Consider the following 17,562-nt stretch of genomic DNA (forward strand, 5'->3'; position numbering starts at 1 on the left):
CTCTCTCTCTCTCTCTCTCTCTCTCTCTCTCTCTCTCTCTCTCTCTCAAACTGCCCTACTCTTAAACAGTAACTCAAAAACCAAGGGTTCTGGAGCAAGCTAGCAAAGGAAAATCAATGGAGAAATCCCCCACAGTAGTGCCTGCTTCCCACCAGCAGTCTCTGCTTGAAGTGGAGGGAAGTACACAATTTGTTTTAAATTCTGATTCTTTTAGGACCAGCTCAGACTCAGGCTTACCCGAGGTTGTCATGGGGATGAAGGGACCATGGACACCTGTCACTTATGTAGCTAAGGACCCAGGGATGCTCTGGCCACAGGCTAACTGGGCGGTGCCTATAGGCTGCCTGTCTCAGCAATATAGACTTAAAAAGAGGACTGAAGGGGCTGGAGAGATGGCTTAGCAGTTAGGAGTGTTTATTGTGAAATCAAGGACCTGAGTTGGAGTCCCAATTCCAAGGTAAAAACTTTAAAACCAGATCTTGGCCATTGATTCAAATAATAAAATGTGAACATTGCAGGGTTCATTGTCAAAAAAAAAGAGCACATATTAAGATCTTTAAAATCTGTAAAGCCAGTACCTAAACACTCAGAGCAGGATATATGGTTGTTTGTGTGTGTGTGTGTGTGAGAGAGAGAGAGAGAGAGAGAGAGAGAGAGAGAGTGTATAATGTGTGAATTGTGTGTATGAATGTGTAGTGTGTGTATATATGTGTGTGTGAGAGAGTGTATAACTGTGCGGGTTGTGTATGTGTAGTGTGTGAGTATATGAGTGAATGTGTATGTGTGTGTGTCAGAGAGAGAGAGAGAGAGAGAGAGAGAGAGAGAGAGAGAGAGAGAGTGTGTTTCAGTGTGTGTGTTGTATTATTTGCTGCTGAATATAACCAGTGCATATCCGCTTGGCCTCATTGATTTTAGATGTATCAATCCGATCCATGGAAAATTACAAAAATACATAAAAGAAATATTTTCTTTTTTAAACTTACCTTTTTGCTAATTTGTGTGTGGCTTTGTGTAGGCTGCACATGTGTGAGATGGTCAGAGGATGACATTCTGAAGTGGGGTCTCTCCTTCCACCATGTGGATCCAGGGAAAATAAATACTAGTTCTCTTTAGAGCAGTGTGGTTCTACAGAAATAAGAGTCTCAGTTTGGGTAGATGAATCAGTGGGTAAAGGTACTTGCTGCACAAAATGAATAACTTTTGTTTGCTCCCTGGACCCCATATTGAGGTGGAAGGAGAGAGCCAACCCCACAAAGTTGTCCTTTGACCTCCATATACACTCAGTTTCACACACACACACACACACACACACACACACACAGAGATATGTATATATATATTAATTTGAAACTATGCAAAACAATGAAAGATATAAGAGTCTCCAGCAATCCTCCTGCCTCAGCCTTTTGAGTGCTAGGATTATGATCACAAGCCACCACACCTGCTCTAAGGATTTTTAATGAGGTGGTTATGTTCTCTTTCATTGCACACAAGCAATGATGAGTCTGATGAGTGTTTCACACAGACTATCCTATGATTCCTCTTCAGGCTCCCTGTGCTCTGTCTCTCTTCACAGAACAGCACAGTGCACAGCCACCTACTGGCCCTAGGCCCTATTCATCACGGCTCCACCTGCTGAGTGCCTCTTTTTCCTTGCCTAAGACGCCATGCAGAAGACTAGGAAGAAGGACATCAACAGGCTGGAAGGATTTCCATGAAGAAAGACAGTTGTAACAGGGGGAGAAGACTATGGAGGGTTACCTGCTTGGTCTTGACCTTGGAAATTCTCATGATCTGTACAGAGCAACGGCAGGATCCAGGGAGCCCTCCTCTGGCTTGTGTACCCCTAAAGTCCACATGAGGCCTAGCTCTTGGTTCAGGAGGTGCTTAGGCTGCAGAGAAGGTGCCTTACGATCTGGGTGATGTTTTTCCCTTGGGAATAGGAAGCTACTGGGTGGGGGTGGTTCAGCACCTCTTTCTCTCTTTGTACATTCCCAGTTGCCTGCAGCCTCCCACTGTGAGCTGAGGCCCCCATCAGATGTGGCTCCCTCATCTGAACCTCCTAGCTTCCAAAGCTCCAGCTGAACATACATCTTTTCTTTATAAATGACCCAGTCACTGTACTGCTATTGCCACAGCAAGTGGATCCAGATACTTGCATTTTATGCATAAGCCAATGTCACACAGCCAAGTAGTAGAGCAGATAATCAACACCCAGGCAGGTAGATGCCAGCACAGGTGTGAGTACCATTCTGTCATGTCCCCTTGGCTACACTGTGGGGAAAACATTATACAAATGTCAGAAGAAATAATATTCAGACTATAAAAGCCGCTACTCAATCAAGAACATCAATATAGAAGCTTAACAGAGAAGAGGCAATGAGGCTGGACTCCATGGACTGAACCCGGACTTCAGTAGGTGGAATGTCTTTCTAGCATGAGTCTTGGGTTCCATCCCCAACACCAGCTAAACCTGGCGTGATGGTACATGCCTGAAATTCCAGTACTTGGGAGGTAGAGACAGGAGGATCAAAATTCAAGGTTGGAGGTGGAGAGACGGCTCAGCAGTTAAAAGCACATACAGTTCTTGTAGAGGACTGGGTTTGGTTCCCAGTACTCGAAGCACAGCTCATAACCACCCATAACTACAGTTCCATGGGATCTGATGGGCACCAGGCACTCATGAGGTGCACAACACACACACAAGCAAAACATACATATAACGTAAGTAATTAAAAATAAATAGAATAAAATTACTATTTTTAAAAAGTTCATGGTCATTCATCTCTAACTAGTGAGTTTGAAGCCAGCCTGGGCTACATGAGACCCTATCTTGTAGAAGAAGAAGAAGAAGAAGAAGAAGAAGAAGAAGAAGAAGAAGAAGAAGAAGGAGGAGGAGGAGGAGGAGGAGGAGGAGGAGGAGGAGGAGGAGGAGGAGGAGGAAGAGGAAGAGGAGGAGGAGGGAGAGGAAGAAGAGGAAGAAGAGAAGGAGGAAGAGGAGGAAGAAGAGGGAAGAGGAAGAAGAAGGAGGAGGAAGAAGAAAAGGAGGAAGAAGAGGAGAAGAGGAAGAAGAGGAGGAAGAGAAAGATGAAAAGAAAAAAGTGCAAAAGTAAGATATCCAAACAACACACACAGTTTATTCGTTGGAGCATATGAAGGTTTGGTACCAGAAACAGAGATGTGGGTGATCACAGCCTCTCTCACAGTTGGTAGCAGGGTGAAACTCCAGTATTTTTACTCCAATCCTTGGGACCAGAAGAGTTTCTGATTTCAGATTTCCATTTTTGGGTTTGGGAATATATGCATAAAAATGATGAGCAATGTTGAAAGTGAGACTTGGTTTAACCATGGAGCTCATTTGTTCATATGCATTTCATGCACACAGCTTAAAAAGTAATTTAAATTTAATTAATTTGTGTGAATCTGCATGTGTGAGTGTATGTGTGTGTGTGTGCTCACACAGAGGACAGAAGAATGTGTTGATCCTCCAGAGCTGGAGTTACAAGCTATTTTGAGCTGATTGTTATGGGTGCTGGAAGCTAAACCCCAGTTCTTCAGGAGAACAGAGAGTGCTCTTAACTTCTGAGCCTGTCTTCAGCCCCCTAAAAGTAACTTTACATAAAACATTTCCAACAGTTTTACATGTGGAACAGTTTGCTGGTGTAGAATTGTCCACTCGTGACATTATGTCTGTTCTTAAACATTTCTGATCTTGGAGCATTTTAGATTCAGGGTTTTCAGACTGGGGCTGCTCAGCCCACAATGTCTTTTGAACGCTCTGTGTTGAGATCTGGTGTGAGACACACTTTTACTTTTCATGGTCTTGAAAGAGGACAAGGATATACTGAACACATGACCGAGTTATACAGAGCCTGCCCTGCCCCGTGCCACCCCTGCACCGTGTGCACAGAGCTCCCTGGACAGCCAGTGAGCAATGCTGACCCCTGTGGCCTCCTGTGTTCCTCCATCCTCATCGAAGCCACGTGTTAACTGCAGTGCAGTTGTATCCCTTCAATGCTTTTAAAAAGCAAGCAGGTGTGGGTGCGGAGGAGATGGGGCGTTTTGAGGCAGGGTTTCCCTGTGCATCCTGGACGTCTGCCTTCCAGCTGGGAAGGGATCCCTTCGCTCTCATTCCAGCATAGTAGGGGTTGTTCTCATAAAAATTCAGCTGAAAGCTGAGAGAGGCCCGATGAGGGCGTTTATATTGTCTGCTTTTGAAAAACTAATAAAAGTGTGTTAGTGGGCTACTTACGGAATTGAAAAACATTTAGAAATAAGTGGTACCTTAATCCCCCTGAAGGGCTTTCGACAATATTTTCTATGTCTGATAACATGGCGGCTTGGTTTTCTAACCTACTAGAGAGTTCCCCATTGCTCATTAACCTTTATAACTGAGTGTGTGTGAGCTTAGCCACCATATTTATCTATTATTGTTATTATTATTATTATTATTTGCTTCTTGTTTCTGCTTTAGTTTTTAAGGCAGGCTGTCTTGTAGCCCAGGCTGGCCTCTAATGCCTGTGTAGGTGAGGATGACTCTGAACTCAAAATCTCTTCCTGCCTCTGGCTGGGTCGACAGACAGGCTTATGCATATGCCCAGTCCTGCTTCTCTGCCGTTTGTCACCTCTCTGTATGGTACATAGAGGACAGGCTCCTCTGTGTTTAGCTCCATTTATGCTGGGAAAGGCTTTTACTGTGTTTCAAAGCTTTAAATATATGAACAGACCTCTAAGTTTCATAACGACAGCCGCCCAGACCAAGTCTCGGTCCAGTCCCGTGCTGAGGAGCTTGTCGGTATTTAAATATATTTCTACTTGATCCTGTCAGACAGGACACACAGGTGAACCCTAGGTGGTTCCCTCAGACGACTCCCTTCCTCATTAGTGGAGCCTGCATTGAACTGGAGACAGACAGGAGCCAGGCTCTGTTCTTGTCATTAGCCCTTGTGGCATTGTAACATGATGCTTTCATCTACGAAGTTCGCACACGAGCAAGTTACAAAAAACAAACAATCCCACTCTTTCTCTGCCCACTGACCACGTTCAACCACTGACCGTCCTCTTCTCTCTACACTCTACCACATTCCTGACACTCACGAGATCAAGAACCTTGCTCAACAGAAACAGACACTTGCAGGCTAGAGAGACGGCTCAGCAGGTAAGAGCACAGACTGTTCTTTCAGAGGTCCTGAGTTTAATTCCTAGCAACCACATCTGTAATGGGATCTGATATCTTCTTCTGGTGTGTCTGAAGGGTGTACTCACATACATTAAAACCAACAAACAATACTTGCTACACATTTCTGTTACTACCAAGTTCCCGCTGGTTTTCTTTCTACTCAGAACCAATCATTGTACTGCTCACTGCCTCTGCCTCCTTGACCTCAGAGAGAGTGGCCTGGACCTTCACACAAAGGATCTCTTGGATTCTCAACCATCCAGAATCCACATGGCCCTCCAATATGGCAAGAAATACAACTATCACTTACAGAACACGAGTTACTTCACAGTCACTGGTGCTGTGCCACCTCGTGCTTCAATGTCACCGTAACAGAAAGGTGGTCATCCCATCTAACAAAACATCTAACACCCCTTGAGGAGCATTGAACCAGCCCAGAATGTGGCTGGGTGGTTTGTGACCTGTGGAATGTTTCTTTCCCTATCTGTGTTAGAGAGACAGGTTCTGTTCAGTCCTGAACTGCTCTGGGTGAGCCAGGGGGGAGCCTCAGTCCCTCTGTGGGTCCCTCTGTGGGTCCCTCTGTGGGTCCCTCAGATTCTCTGCACCTCCAACCTGGGAACCTCCTACGTTACCTCCTGCAGTTTGATCTCCTCAGGCTGGAGGATGTCCAGCACACCGCTGCTCTGGATCTCAGGAAGGTCTTGCCAGAGGTTGAACCTGGAGTGGGGGTTGCTGAGCAGGCAGATCTGAGGCAGAGCTCTCCTCTCAGGGGGGCTGGCTAGCTCCTCCTCCTCCTCTTCTTCCTCCTCCTCTGCAGCATCTTCCCCAACCTGGGACCCATCCGAGTTGCCTTGTATTTCTGCATCCTGTTGCCTCCGGGTTTCGATTTCTTGGAGAGTCGATTTGTCTCTATACTCTTGATACAGGAGTCCTGAAATCAAAGTGTTGCCACATAGATAAGAGCAGGATGTCAGATGGAGGTCCTTGGGAAGCCCACTCCCACATACAAAGACAGCCAGAGTCCCAGGCCACACCAGCAGGCTCCAGCTCTGCAACAGAGACCTCCCATAGCTTTCATTCCTGAGGGGAGATCAGGATGCATAAGTTTCTTTTGACAAGTAAAGAAATCCCTGAGTAGATTCAAAATTGCATACACACACACACACACCACACACACACACATGCACGCACGCGCACACGCACTCGCACATGCACACTGGACACAACAAGAATGTAGACCATGATGTGTTAATGGGCATGCATGCAAACTTGATGAAAATATCCCAATTATGTTTTAATATCTCATGAGGGTCCTTTCCCCAGTTTTAAATGATTCAGTATTAAAATTTATACCTGTGCATCCCTGATTGGGGGGGGTAGTTGTGAGTTTTCATGTTGAATTAGTGTGTCATCAATGAACCCAAAAGGAAACTGTTGCCTGTGACACTCACTCTTGAGGGTGTCATTCCTGACCAATCACGCTTAAACACAATTGTGACCCAAATCTCTGAGGGAGACTAGGGGTGCCTATGAATCAGTGTAAAGACAGCAAGCACCTCACAGGAAAGAAGAGAAATAAACATTTGGGGTGTTCTGGCTGCAGAGCAGATGGACAGTCTATCCACATAGGTGGCAGGGACAATGGCATGTGACACTACCCGCTGAGAGGTTGATAGAAGGGCGTTTACTCCAAGTGTCTTGTAGGTCATGCTGTAGAGACAGGACTCTGCCCTGGGGGCCTGTGCAGACCCCAGATAGGCATGCGGGTATGTCTGCACGCCTGGCAGGAAGAATAGGAACCATGGCACTTCCCAGGACTACAAGGGCATCAATGAAGTGGGGGCAGGGCAGAGCCAAGGCCCTAACTCATGGCATGGTTACAAGGTAGAAGCCAAGCCCTAGCAGCTGGCTGGCGCTGGATCACAAACAATATTCAAGTAACCAGCTTGGAAAGTGGTCCGACGGCACCATTGGTAGAAGCAAGAAGCTGGGGTGACAGACAGATGTAAGTATACTCGGGGTGACAGGGGACCCCCATTAGGCAGCTGGACACACTGGCATGGAGTTTTATCCAGGCATAAGGTTAAGTGGGATCCTTGCAAAATCCTTGCTGTGGAGATAGTGTGGATGTGAGGCACCATTGCCTCTCTGTGCAGCTTGGAAGTACGCAAACAGTAGAAAGGGGTAAAGAGAAACAACAGATCACCGTGGAAATCCTGACAGCAGCTGGAGAAATTGTAGTCGCCGGCGGGAGTCTCATAAATCCATCCTGCTGATTCAATTATTTGCTTCAGACACTCGGTGACTCTGTGACTCTACATTATGAAGCCTTTACAGCAAGGCAGGACAGCCCTGACTTCAGAGGATTCAGATACTGTGTTTTTATAGTTCTCCTAGTTGAAGATTGCAACATGGCCAAAGGGATACTGAGCATTAGAGTCCGAGCCAGACTCCACTCCAAGCTGATGCTCTCCAAGGATGGTCCAATGTCAACACAGAAACCAGTTCAACATATACACATGCATGTCTGTATATGTTGGATTGCACACGTGTGTGCGTGTACATGTATGTGTGCTTGCATGTGGAAGGCATGTGTCACTCTTCAGGTCTTAGACACCTTGGGTTCTTTTCAATTTTTTTTCTTTTGAGACAGGATTTCATAGTGGCCTGGGGCTCACCAAATAGGTTAGGCTAGCTGGCCAGTGAACCCCAGGGGTACCCTTGTATCTGCTTCTTCCACACTAGATTCTAGACATGTGCTGGCATGCCTAGCTTTTAGTGGGTTCTAGGGGTTAAACCCAAGTCATCATACTTGTGTGGCCAGCATTTTGCTCCCTCCTCAGCCCTCCAAGGTAATTATCATCGAGAGGTTCTGAAGCTGTTTGCTGGAGCTTCCTGACGGTGACTTAGCAGAGTGGGTACTTAGTCATGGTTGAGCACCTTTTAAAAATCACCATTCCCAAGCTTCCTGGAAGTGTCTAACTTAGCATGCTTTTTTTTTTTTTTTTTTTTTTTTTTTTTTTTTTTTTTTTTGGTTTTTCGAGACAGGGTTTCTCTGTATAGCCCTGGCTGTCCTCGAACTCAGAAATCCACCTGCCTCTGCCTCCCAAGTACTGGGATTAAAGGCATGCGCCACCACTGCCCGGCTTCTTAGCATGTTTTAAAGGCTCAAAAAACACATCTTATGCCACAGCCAGCAAACTGCGGGCAAATACTACCCCAGACTTCTCGGTGGCGCATGTGCTGGTAGGAGACAAAAATACCAGCACTGTGGGTAGCTGTGTTGAAAATGGTATTTCTGAAAGTGCTGCACAGTGGACGCCGCCTCTTCCCTGTCCCTTCCCACCCCTACCTTCCACTGGGGAGGAGAGGGCTGGGCTGGACATTGTGTGCTCCGGAAGTAGGCAGGAACTGATGGAGGCTCTCACCCGTGGTGGTCGGTTTGGTACCTGTATGTGATGCCACCGAGGGACAGAGGTCTGAATGCTGATGCTTCCCCCTCCCACCCACAATTCCTATGAGGGGATCTAAAGCCCTTGTGATAGTATTAGGAGGGAAGGCCTTTGGGAAACTGGGTTCCTTGGATGGGATTTATCAGAAGCTGGAGGGCTCTTCATTGCTCTGCCTGCCATGTGAGACTCTTTCATGATCTGTGAAGCAGAGAGAACAGCTCTCACTAGACACAGATCTACCGGGGGCTGGGATTATTGACTGGCAGCAGAACACTGAGGGGAAACATCTGTTTATACATTACCAGTGTTAAGATTTGGGCATAGCATTTCCCCCTAAAGGCTCATGTACTCTTGGCTTGGTCTCCATTGTAGCAATGGTGGAGGGTGGCCTCAGAGAAGGTAATTAACAGACACAGGCACCTTCTCTTAAACATTCCATCAGAGCTTTAGATTAAGAGCAGATTGTTCTAAAACCAACTGTCTGGCCCTGGACCTCTCTAACTTCCTTCTCACGGTCTCACCTTGATACCATTTCCTGTGTGTGGCATGGCCCTCACCAGGGCTAACAGAAACTAATGCCCTGCTCTCTTACACCTAAAAATGTAAAGAGCTAAAGAACTTCTTTTCTGTATAAAGTTCCTAGCCTCAGGTATTTTGTCATAGAAATACAAAATATACCAAGACATCCAATGCAAGGTATGGATTAATATACTAGCCAAGGAGACAGAAAGACAGTATATCTTCTAAGGGTTTCTTTTTTTAAAAAAAGAAAAGATATCTGTAGTCAGTTGAATAATAATGATCCCCATAGGCTCATGTAGTTGAATGCTTGGTTACCGGTTGGTTGACTACTGGAAAGGATTAGGAGGTGTGGTCTTTATTGGAGAAAGTGTGTCACTGCGGGGGTGGGTTCTGATGTTTCAAAAGCCCATGCCAGGCTCAGTATCTCTCCCTGCCTTTCTGTGGATCAGGATGTAGCTCTCCACGACTTCTTCAGCTCCTGCCTGCCTGCCTGCTGCCATGCTCCCTGCCATGAGGAAAACGGACTCACTTCTGAAATGGTAATGAAGCCCCAATTAAATGCTTTCTTTTATAAGGGTTTCCTGGGTCATGGTGTCTCTTCCCAGCCATAGAACTCTAAGACAGGAGCCATCCCCAGTAGACACATGAAGACAAACTATCCTTCCTGCTATTACAGATCTTCCCTTGAAGATGTGGCGACTGGAGCTACAATAGATATCTTGGAACACAAAAGCCAGATGACAGAGGGAATGGAGAACCGGGGATGGACCACCCCCATTGCTGAAGATGGGTTGTTTCTAGATATTGTTACTTCCAGCCAAACAACTCAACACATGCCATGTTAGAACATTCAAAGGGCTCCATACTTTTTCCCACGCCAGCTGTACTTCAGCTCCTGCCTTCCTGGGGTTACCATGATTACAACTGTCTAACCATTTTCACAATCTTTCCTTTTTATTTGTCTTAAATTCTAATTTTCATATCAATAGATTTATCTTGTGCCACTTCTGTCCTCAATGTACAATGTCTCATGATTGTTTCCTATGTGTGCCAACATAAGCACACCTTCCCGTGGATGTTAACTTTCTGGTCGAAGCTCCTGCTTATGGGATACGCAGGCAGAGCAGAAAGGCTTTGTTCTCTCTTACTGAAATGATCTGTACTGGGCCGGCCTTGTTCTGTTAGAAGGGGAGCACCCAGCTCCTCCAACTAAAACACCCTCCACCCCACCATTCAACATCTATCTTCTTGAAGAGAAAGCATTTTCCTTTAAATCTTCCGAGTCTACTTGTAAAGGGCAAGCTACTCCGTTATTATTTAACAAGCAATTTCTACATGCCAAGCACCATGTTAGGTGCCAGAGACACCAGACAGCACACTTATATCCCAGCATCCTCAGCCTGACTGCTAGAGGACCACAGAGACAAAACCAGAGTGGGTTCAGTTTACCCTCAGGCATCAACTGATCTCCCAGCCTCCAGTTTTCTCCTCCCAGGGCCAGAGCAGGAAGCTCCCAGCTCAAGAGTGGCCCCTCTAAGAAGTCTCCCTACAGTTGGGACTGCTCCCCTTCAATTCTGGAGACATTGCGTCCCTTACAGGGTTTGGCAGTGGAAGATAATCGTTACGCATCTTTTTTTTTTTTAAATCTAAAATTTGTGTTTAAAATAATAGATTGTTGATGGGCTTTGACATCCCAGAATATTTTCAAATCAGCTAGCATCATTTTCTGATTAACAGGAACCAGTCACAGGTGGCCCTGGGGGTAACAGGAGAGTTTGATGTCTGTAGCATTTTTGAAGTGCAAATGCTTCAGCTCTTGGGATGCCTCAATCCTCCAACGACTCACAGAACTTCCTCCCAGCTCTAGAGAAGCAGAACCCCCCAAGTGCTGTTCTCTAGAGCCATCCTGGGCAGCCTTCTGGAAAGAGTCTTCTGGGAGCCGGTGGGACTCCTGCCTCTCTTGCTTCCACTCTTGCAAAGAGTGCAGGGCCAGCCTGGCTTTACTCAGAGCTCCTGAGTACAGCTTTAATTCCTGGCTACCTTCCAGGTTCTCCCAGGACCTCCCTGATGAGGTCAAGGAAGGCTTCATCCTCTCTCTCCAGCTACTCCATTCCGGAAACAATGTTTTTCTGCAGGAAAGGGCTGGACCAAGAGTGTTCTCCAAGACACATCAAGATCAATACCCATTGCTATGGCCCAACGTAGAGTCTCAAGCTCACAGCCCTAGAACTCAAGCTCTCAAGGCAGGAGGCCTGCAGGAGGTCCAGGCTAGCCTAGGCTACTGAGTAAATTCCAGGCCAGCCGGGGCTGCAGTGTGAGACTCAGTCTCACAAATAAACCACAATCCCCGGCTAAATTAGCCCAGTGGTGCAGCACTAATAAAACTCGGCAGTTCTGCCTAGGAAACCATTAGAACTACTCATGTCAAAAGCCGCATGCCAGTCAGCCCAACAGCCAGGGTCCCCTGGAAGCCACCAGGCTCGAATGGCCCAAACGGAGTCGCCGCCTGCCCTGGACCCACCTATTTGTTCAATGAGGTTTCTCCAGGAGTCGGCGGGAATGGGATGGATCATCTGCAGGGCCTCGGTGAGCGTGGTGGGGCTGTCGGTGAGGGCCGGGCACTCCTCGGGTGTGGTTCCATTTCCAGGGGTGGAGGATGACTCGCTGCAAAAGAGGGAGGAGAGCGGAGCGCTGTTTATTTTTAAGCAACGACACACCTTGGCTAGATCGCAAGAGGCGACTGTCGGTCCGCACAAGCGGCTGCTGGCCGGGGGTACTGCCCTAAGTGCTTCCAAGCCAAGGGGGTCACAGTGGCCGCCACGTGTCCGGACCGGGCGAGCCCGACAAACCCTTTTTGTCACCATACCAGGGCGCGACGGGGTGATTCACTCCCACACCAGTCCGCCCAAACCTTCATGTTTTTCAGGCTCGCGGGCAGGCATCGGAAAGTTGGCGTACCCTGGCCGCTCCACAGCACGGAAGGCCGCCTCACCGGGTCCTGCCAGCCAGCTGCCACCCCACTCCCTTAGCCGTCGCGCACCCTCTGGCCCCACTCGGGGCTCTGTCCTCCAGTCCCAGAGACTGGGAGCGCGGAGAGGAGCGAAGGGCGGGACGCGCACACTCTGGGAGTCCAGGGAGAGGGTGCAGGAGGCCACCCAGCGCTAGGACTGGGTGCTAGTGACCTGGACCAGGACGCACCGCTCTCCCGGGGGTGGGAAGGTCCGTCGGGTTAGAGTTAGTGGGAGGCAGCAGGAGCCCGAGGGCCGAGAACCCGGATAGGCCGCAGGGGTCCGTGAACATCGCCTGGAGCGCGAGTGGGAGGGAGCACGTGGGGACGGTGAGTGGGGTCCGGGATGCAGCGAGTCCTCACCTGCCGGGCAGGTGTCCCGCCGCCGAGTCGCGCGTGTCGCTCTCCGAGGTAGAGCTGTCGTGGTCCACGGCGCAGGCGGCGCTGAAGGCTGCAGCCAGCAGCTCCATGGGGACCAGCGACGGGGTAGGCTCAGGGGCCAGTGGGGTGCCGCGCGGGGGGCCCAGGACCCAGCCGGGGGCAGCGCGCGGGCTCGAAGCGAGGTCGCAGCGCGCGCGGCTCAAGCCGGAGCTGCCGCCGCCGCTGCTGTAGAGCGCTCCCGCGGACGAGTGCGCGCCTGGAGGCTCCCGGGGTTGCCATGGCAACGGGGGAGGCGGGCGGGGCGCGCGCGGCGGGGGCGAGGCCGGCGGCGGCGAGGTGGGGGCGCTGGGGCCGGGTGCACCCGGACCAGGGGGCGGTGACTCCCCACATGGACCGGAGTCCCGCAGCGCCTGCCTCCCCCGCGGCCGCTGGGTGCCGGGAGACACGGGGACAGAGGGGACAGAGCTGCCTCCGCCTGTCTCCCCCTCCTGCCAGTGGGTCGTTTTTCGTAGCCCCGCCCTGGGTTTCTGGAAGGCGCGGGCGAGACGACCCTCTGTCCCATCCCTTGCCCATGACAGTTCAGTCTCCTAGATCATGCTTTGGGAATATATACCCTCTAATTCTAGTTGGAGAGGAAACATATTTCTTCTGAACTCCTGCTCTTGACTCTCAGGTGGAGAGGGGGGACACTCAGTGCTGACGTCTCTCCTGAGTGGGTCTTTCTGCTGGACCAAATCTTTCCTAGCGACCCCCAAACGCTGTCGGGACGGAGTTAAGGAGAAGGATCGAAGTTCCCAGGAACTGTAGTAGGATTTCCCTACCCACAAGTAGATCTGTACCCTACTGTTTGTTAGCTAGTACAGCGCTCAGCTAAACGAGGATAAGCGGACAAGCGAGAGAAGTATCTAAAGTCAAGCGTAGCTGTGGCCAGTTCTGTAGGTACGTGGGAGTGAGGGTAGGGTACAGTGCTCCCCTGCATGGTCCCCTCCACACTCCACTTGAGGGCATTGGTTGTAAGGAACCGGTTCCTGGGGCTTTGAGGCAGCTGTGTTTATTGGTTTTTATGGTGTATGAGTATTTTGCCTGCGTGTATGTATGTGAGCAATGTATTTGCCTGGTACCCTCCAAAATCAGAAAAGGGCACTGGATCCCCTGGAACTGGAATTACGGACTGGAATTACCTGGTTGTGAGCCACCATGTGTGTGTGCTGGGAACTGAACCTGGGTTCTCTGCTAGAGCAACACGTGCTCTTCTTAACAACCGAGCTGTTGCTCCAGCCTCAGGCGGTGCTCATTGTTGGCTGAGTGTTCCTCTCGCTGGCCACGCGAGAGGAACGGAGACATTTAAGGGAAGGGAAGGTTGTTTTACTTGGAAGGGGCAATGGTTTGTTTAATTGCCATTTGACGCAGCCTAGCAAGCATAACCACAGAAGAGAGTCTGAACGAGGGCTTGTCTACATCAGCCGTGTCTGTGGGGGAAATTGTCTTGACTCGGTTAATTGAGGTGGGAAAACCCAGTCTACCTTTGACTGTGCCATTCCCATGAACAGTGTTAGAAAAACAAAACAAAACATAACATAACAAAATGAAACAAAACAACTGAGCTAAGTGGTGTGAGCATGCATATGTTCCTATCTCTGTTCTTGATTGTGGATGTGTTGTGACTTGCTGCTTCAAGTTCCTGCCTCGACTTGAGCTAAAATAAACCCTTTCTCTCCTAAATTACTTTTGGTCTGGGTGTTCCATCACGGCAACAGAAAAGAAAGCAAAGCAGGAAGGATCTGTCATTCCCAGGTTGCAGGAGCTGACATCCCCTATCTCTCCCTGACTCAACGTGAGAAGAGGATTAGAAGTGGCAGAAAGTTCCCTGAAACCTGAAGCTGCAACTCACCCCTGCTTTCCTGAGACACAGTTCCCTTAAGGCGTTATAGGAGTTGAGATAGAACCCCCGGGTCTTTTGCCTGAGCCCTGCACCTGCATTTGTTATTCCTCCTGGACAAAGCTCCAAGTGTTGACACCTTCCCTTTCCCACTCTGTTGGCTCCATGGCAGTCCCATCACTACCCTCCCAGGCTCTGCTCTGGCTGCCGTGATGAACTATCAGGGATGGGTGACTTCTGCTCAACTGGACTTTATCTTTTACAGCTCTGATGTCTCAGGGTGGCCGGGTGGGCTCTGGTATGGCAGACTATTGAATTCTCATTGCATTCTGGCAGGAAAGGGAGGGAGGGAGTGTGTTCTCCAGGGTTTTCTAGTCTCATTTGTGAGGGACTCACCCTCATGTTGCAGAAGCTTCCCAAAGGCCTCATGCCCTAAAAATATCATATGGGTGGGAGGGTCGTTTCAACATGTGAATTTTGGGAATACAAACGTTCAACCCCTTTCCTGTCACTTTAGACTGTATCCTTGAACTGTGCGCCCCTCAAACTGGAGCCCCCCATCCCAAAGTTATTTCTGTACACTCAAACTACATTTCATAATCCAAACGACACAGTAATCTTAACCTTTCCAAGAATTAACCTTGAAGTGCTATCTAAATCAACTGTTGTGGGGAGGATAAATCTGTGGTATAGTGCAAAGCCCTAGGTTGGATGCCCGTTCCTGGGGAAAAAGAAAAGCCAACAATAATGAGTTAACTGCGGTTAGGACTCAAGATCTGGCTTATCCTCAGGTAACGCTTCTCATCTGAAACCAAACATAATGTGCCCCTCTAAATACAGTTTTGGGACAGGTAGGGATCAATGCCCTAGTTACAGAAGGGAAGAAAGAGGTGACATGTCAGAGTCCTTGTATGATGCTCCATCTTTATTGTCAGCTTATTGGATTTTGAACTCCATGGAAACAGACCTTTGGGGGTACCTAAGAAAGTTTCCAGAAATGAAGAAGATTCACCATGAATGTGGGCAGCACCATCAGTGGACCAAGGTCCCAGGTTTAATGAACGCGAGAAAGCTGGTTGAGCCGCTTTGCTCATCTCTGCACTTCCTGACTATGATGCAGTGTGGCCAACTGCTTCATACTCCTGTGGCCCACCATGACTTCCCAACCACTTTATAGACTGCATCCTCGAATTGTGAGCCCCTCAAACTGTGAGCCAAAATGAACCCTTCCTTCCTTCCTGAAGTTGCACATCACTGGAGGGGTAGCCTGGTCCTTCCTACCTTGAGATCACCTAGTGGCAATGTTGCCTTGCTGCTTGTTGGGGACTGACCTATGCGGTGGCTCTCTATGGCCTGTACCCATGCCCCACCAGGGTTTGCAATGCCCAGGCCACAACTCTTTCTGTGTATGTAGGTGTCCTGAGAGATGAGATCAGAGCAGCGGTTCTCAACCTTCCTAACATTACAACCGTTTAACAGTTCCCCATATTAGTTCCCCCAACCATAAAATTATTTCACTACAACTTCACAACTGTAATCTTGCTACTGTTATGAATCATAATGTAAATATCTGATATCCAGTATATTTGATATGTGACCCCTGTGGAAGAGCCATTTGACCCCCAAAAGCAGTAGCAACCCGCTGGAGTAGAGGCAGCTCTGCCCTAGCCTATGTGCTCTGCTCTTTCACTAGCCCAGGGTCGGCCTGAGAGCTAGCCTCGACTTCTGTGCACCCTTGCATGTGCTAAGGGCTTCGGAAGCTCCATTGGTTCCCCCCAACCCCGTGAGAGCAATCTCTTTTTCCTTGGTAAAGGCACTGCTAAAAATCTTTCCTCTCAGGAGTTCTGGGCCTTGCTGGCTGCCTGCCTAACTCCAGGTTCATTGATAAAACTGCTTCAAAGAAATACAGCTGAGACAGAACAGGATACCTGATGTCCTCCTTTGTCCCCCATGCACAGATACACAGACAGAACACCTTCTCCCCATACATACAACACACACAAACACCACTTACTCAATACATACATAAATAGAAAATAGTTTAAAGATACTTTTTCTCAATTAGTCTTTGCTATTGTTCTCTTCCTGAGCTGGGGGTTTGATTTTAAACATTGTGACCTGAAGGCAAAGGTTAGCCTCCTCTCGAAGTCATAGCCTCCCAGGGTCCCGCTACCCCTAACTCTCTCCAGGCCTTTGGGTGCATACTTTCCTAGGCTTGTTAAAAACCGCTCCCTTCTCTAAGGCTTTTGGTGGTATCTTCCAAGACTCCTGGAAAGGGAGTCTAAAAGGAGGGTTAGATGGGTTGGCCTGTGGAGGACTGTCTTGAGTGACTGAATTCATGTGGAGAGACCCAGCCTGAAAGTTGGCCTGCTATTTGACCTGAGACAATCGTGTGGAAGGTTGTCCCCCCACCAGGTCCCCTCCCCTTTATCACCAGCAGTGGCCACTCGGCACCGTGATGCTCTGTGAACCAGGTATCCCTAGGAAGAGTGTTTCACGGCTGTGAGCAGGGCCTGCTGATTTGCATGGCTCTGTCCCTTAAATCTGACGTGACACGAAATGGAAGCTGTCACCTTCACACTCCATTGCACCGAAGAATAAAGATTCAACTTTTCTTAAAAAAAAAAAAAATCCAAAAATACCACAGTGAAATTACATACATTAATATGAATATAATAAAATCTTCCAGTTGAAAAATAAGCTAAAAATATGCTCCTAATTATAAAATCAGTTTAGAGACTCACTGAGTTCTGAGACATGTAACCTTAAGCCAAATTCCCCATGTTCTAAATCCCATCATATTAGGGCTTCTTAGGCAGGCCGTTATTAAAATCTCTACTTCACTGACAGTTTGCTCTGAATCATTCACGAAGTAAAGCACTAAGCAGTATTTCAGATGTTTCTATCTGGCTGGCACACAGTAGGTCCTCTACATGCGTATGAATAACTTAATGATAAAATTTTAAAAAGAAATATTTAGCATTTTTAGACAGTTTGTCTAAGAGTTATTTATGTCTTCTTTTAAGTTGTAAGTATTGTTTATTTTTTCTTTATATGGCAAACCTCAGCATTCAGGTATCTTTATGCTTTTTGAGCTCTAGGTCTCATGAGTGGCTCATAGCAGATTTGGAAACATATCATC

At 48.3% G+C, this 17,562-nt stretch overlaps 1 protein-coding gene across 1 annotated transcript in view; it reads right to left on the reverse strand.

Moving 5' to 3' along the window:
- Ngef (neuronal guanine nucleotide exchange factor) overlaps positions 1-17,562 on the reverse strand; it is a 59,861-nt gene that overhangs the window by 19,131 nt on the left and 23,168 nt on the right. The window contains exons 2-3 of the mRNA XM_028789540.1: positions 11,675-11,817; positions 5,812-6,110 (exon numbers count right to left, since the gene is read on the reverse strand). Coding sequence (XP_028645373.1) covers positions 5,812-6,110; positions 11,675-11,817 — 442 coding nt within the window. The remainder of the gene's footprint in view (positions 1-5,811; positions 6,111-11,674; positions 11,818-17,562) is intronic.

This window comes from Grammomys surdaster, unplaced genomic scaffold, assembly GCF_004785775.1.
Source record: "Grammomys surdaster isolate TR1022 unplaced genomic scaffold, NIH_TR_1.0 125846, whole genome shotgun sequence".
NCBI classification, from domain to species: domain Eukaryota; kingdom Metazoa; phylum Chordata; class Mammalia; order Rodentia; family Muridae; genus Grammomys; species Grammomys surdaster.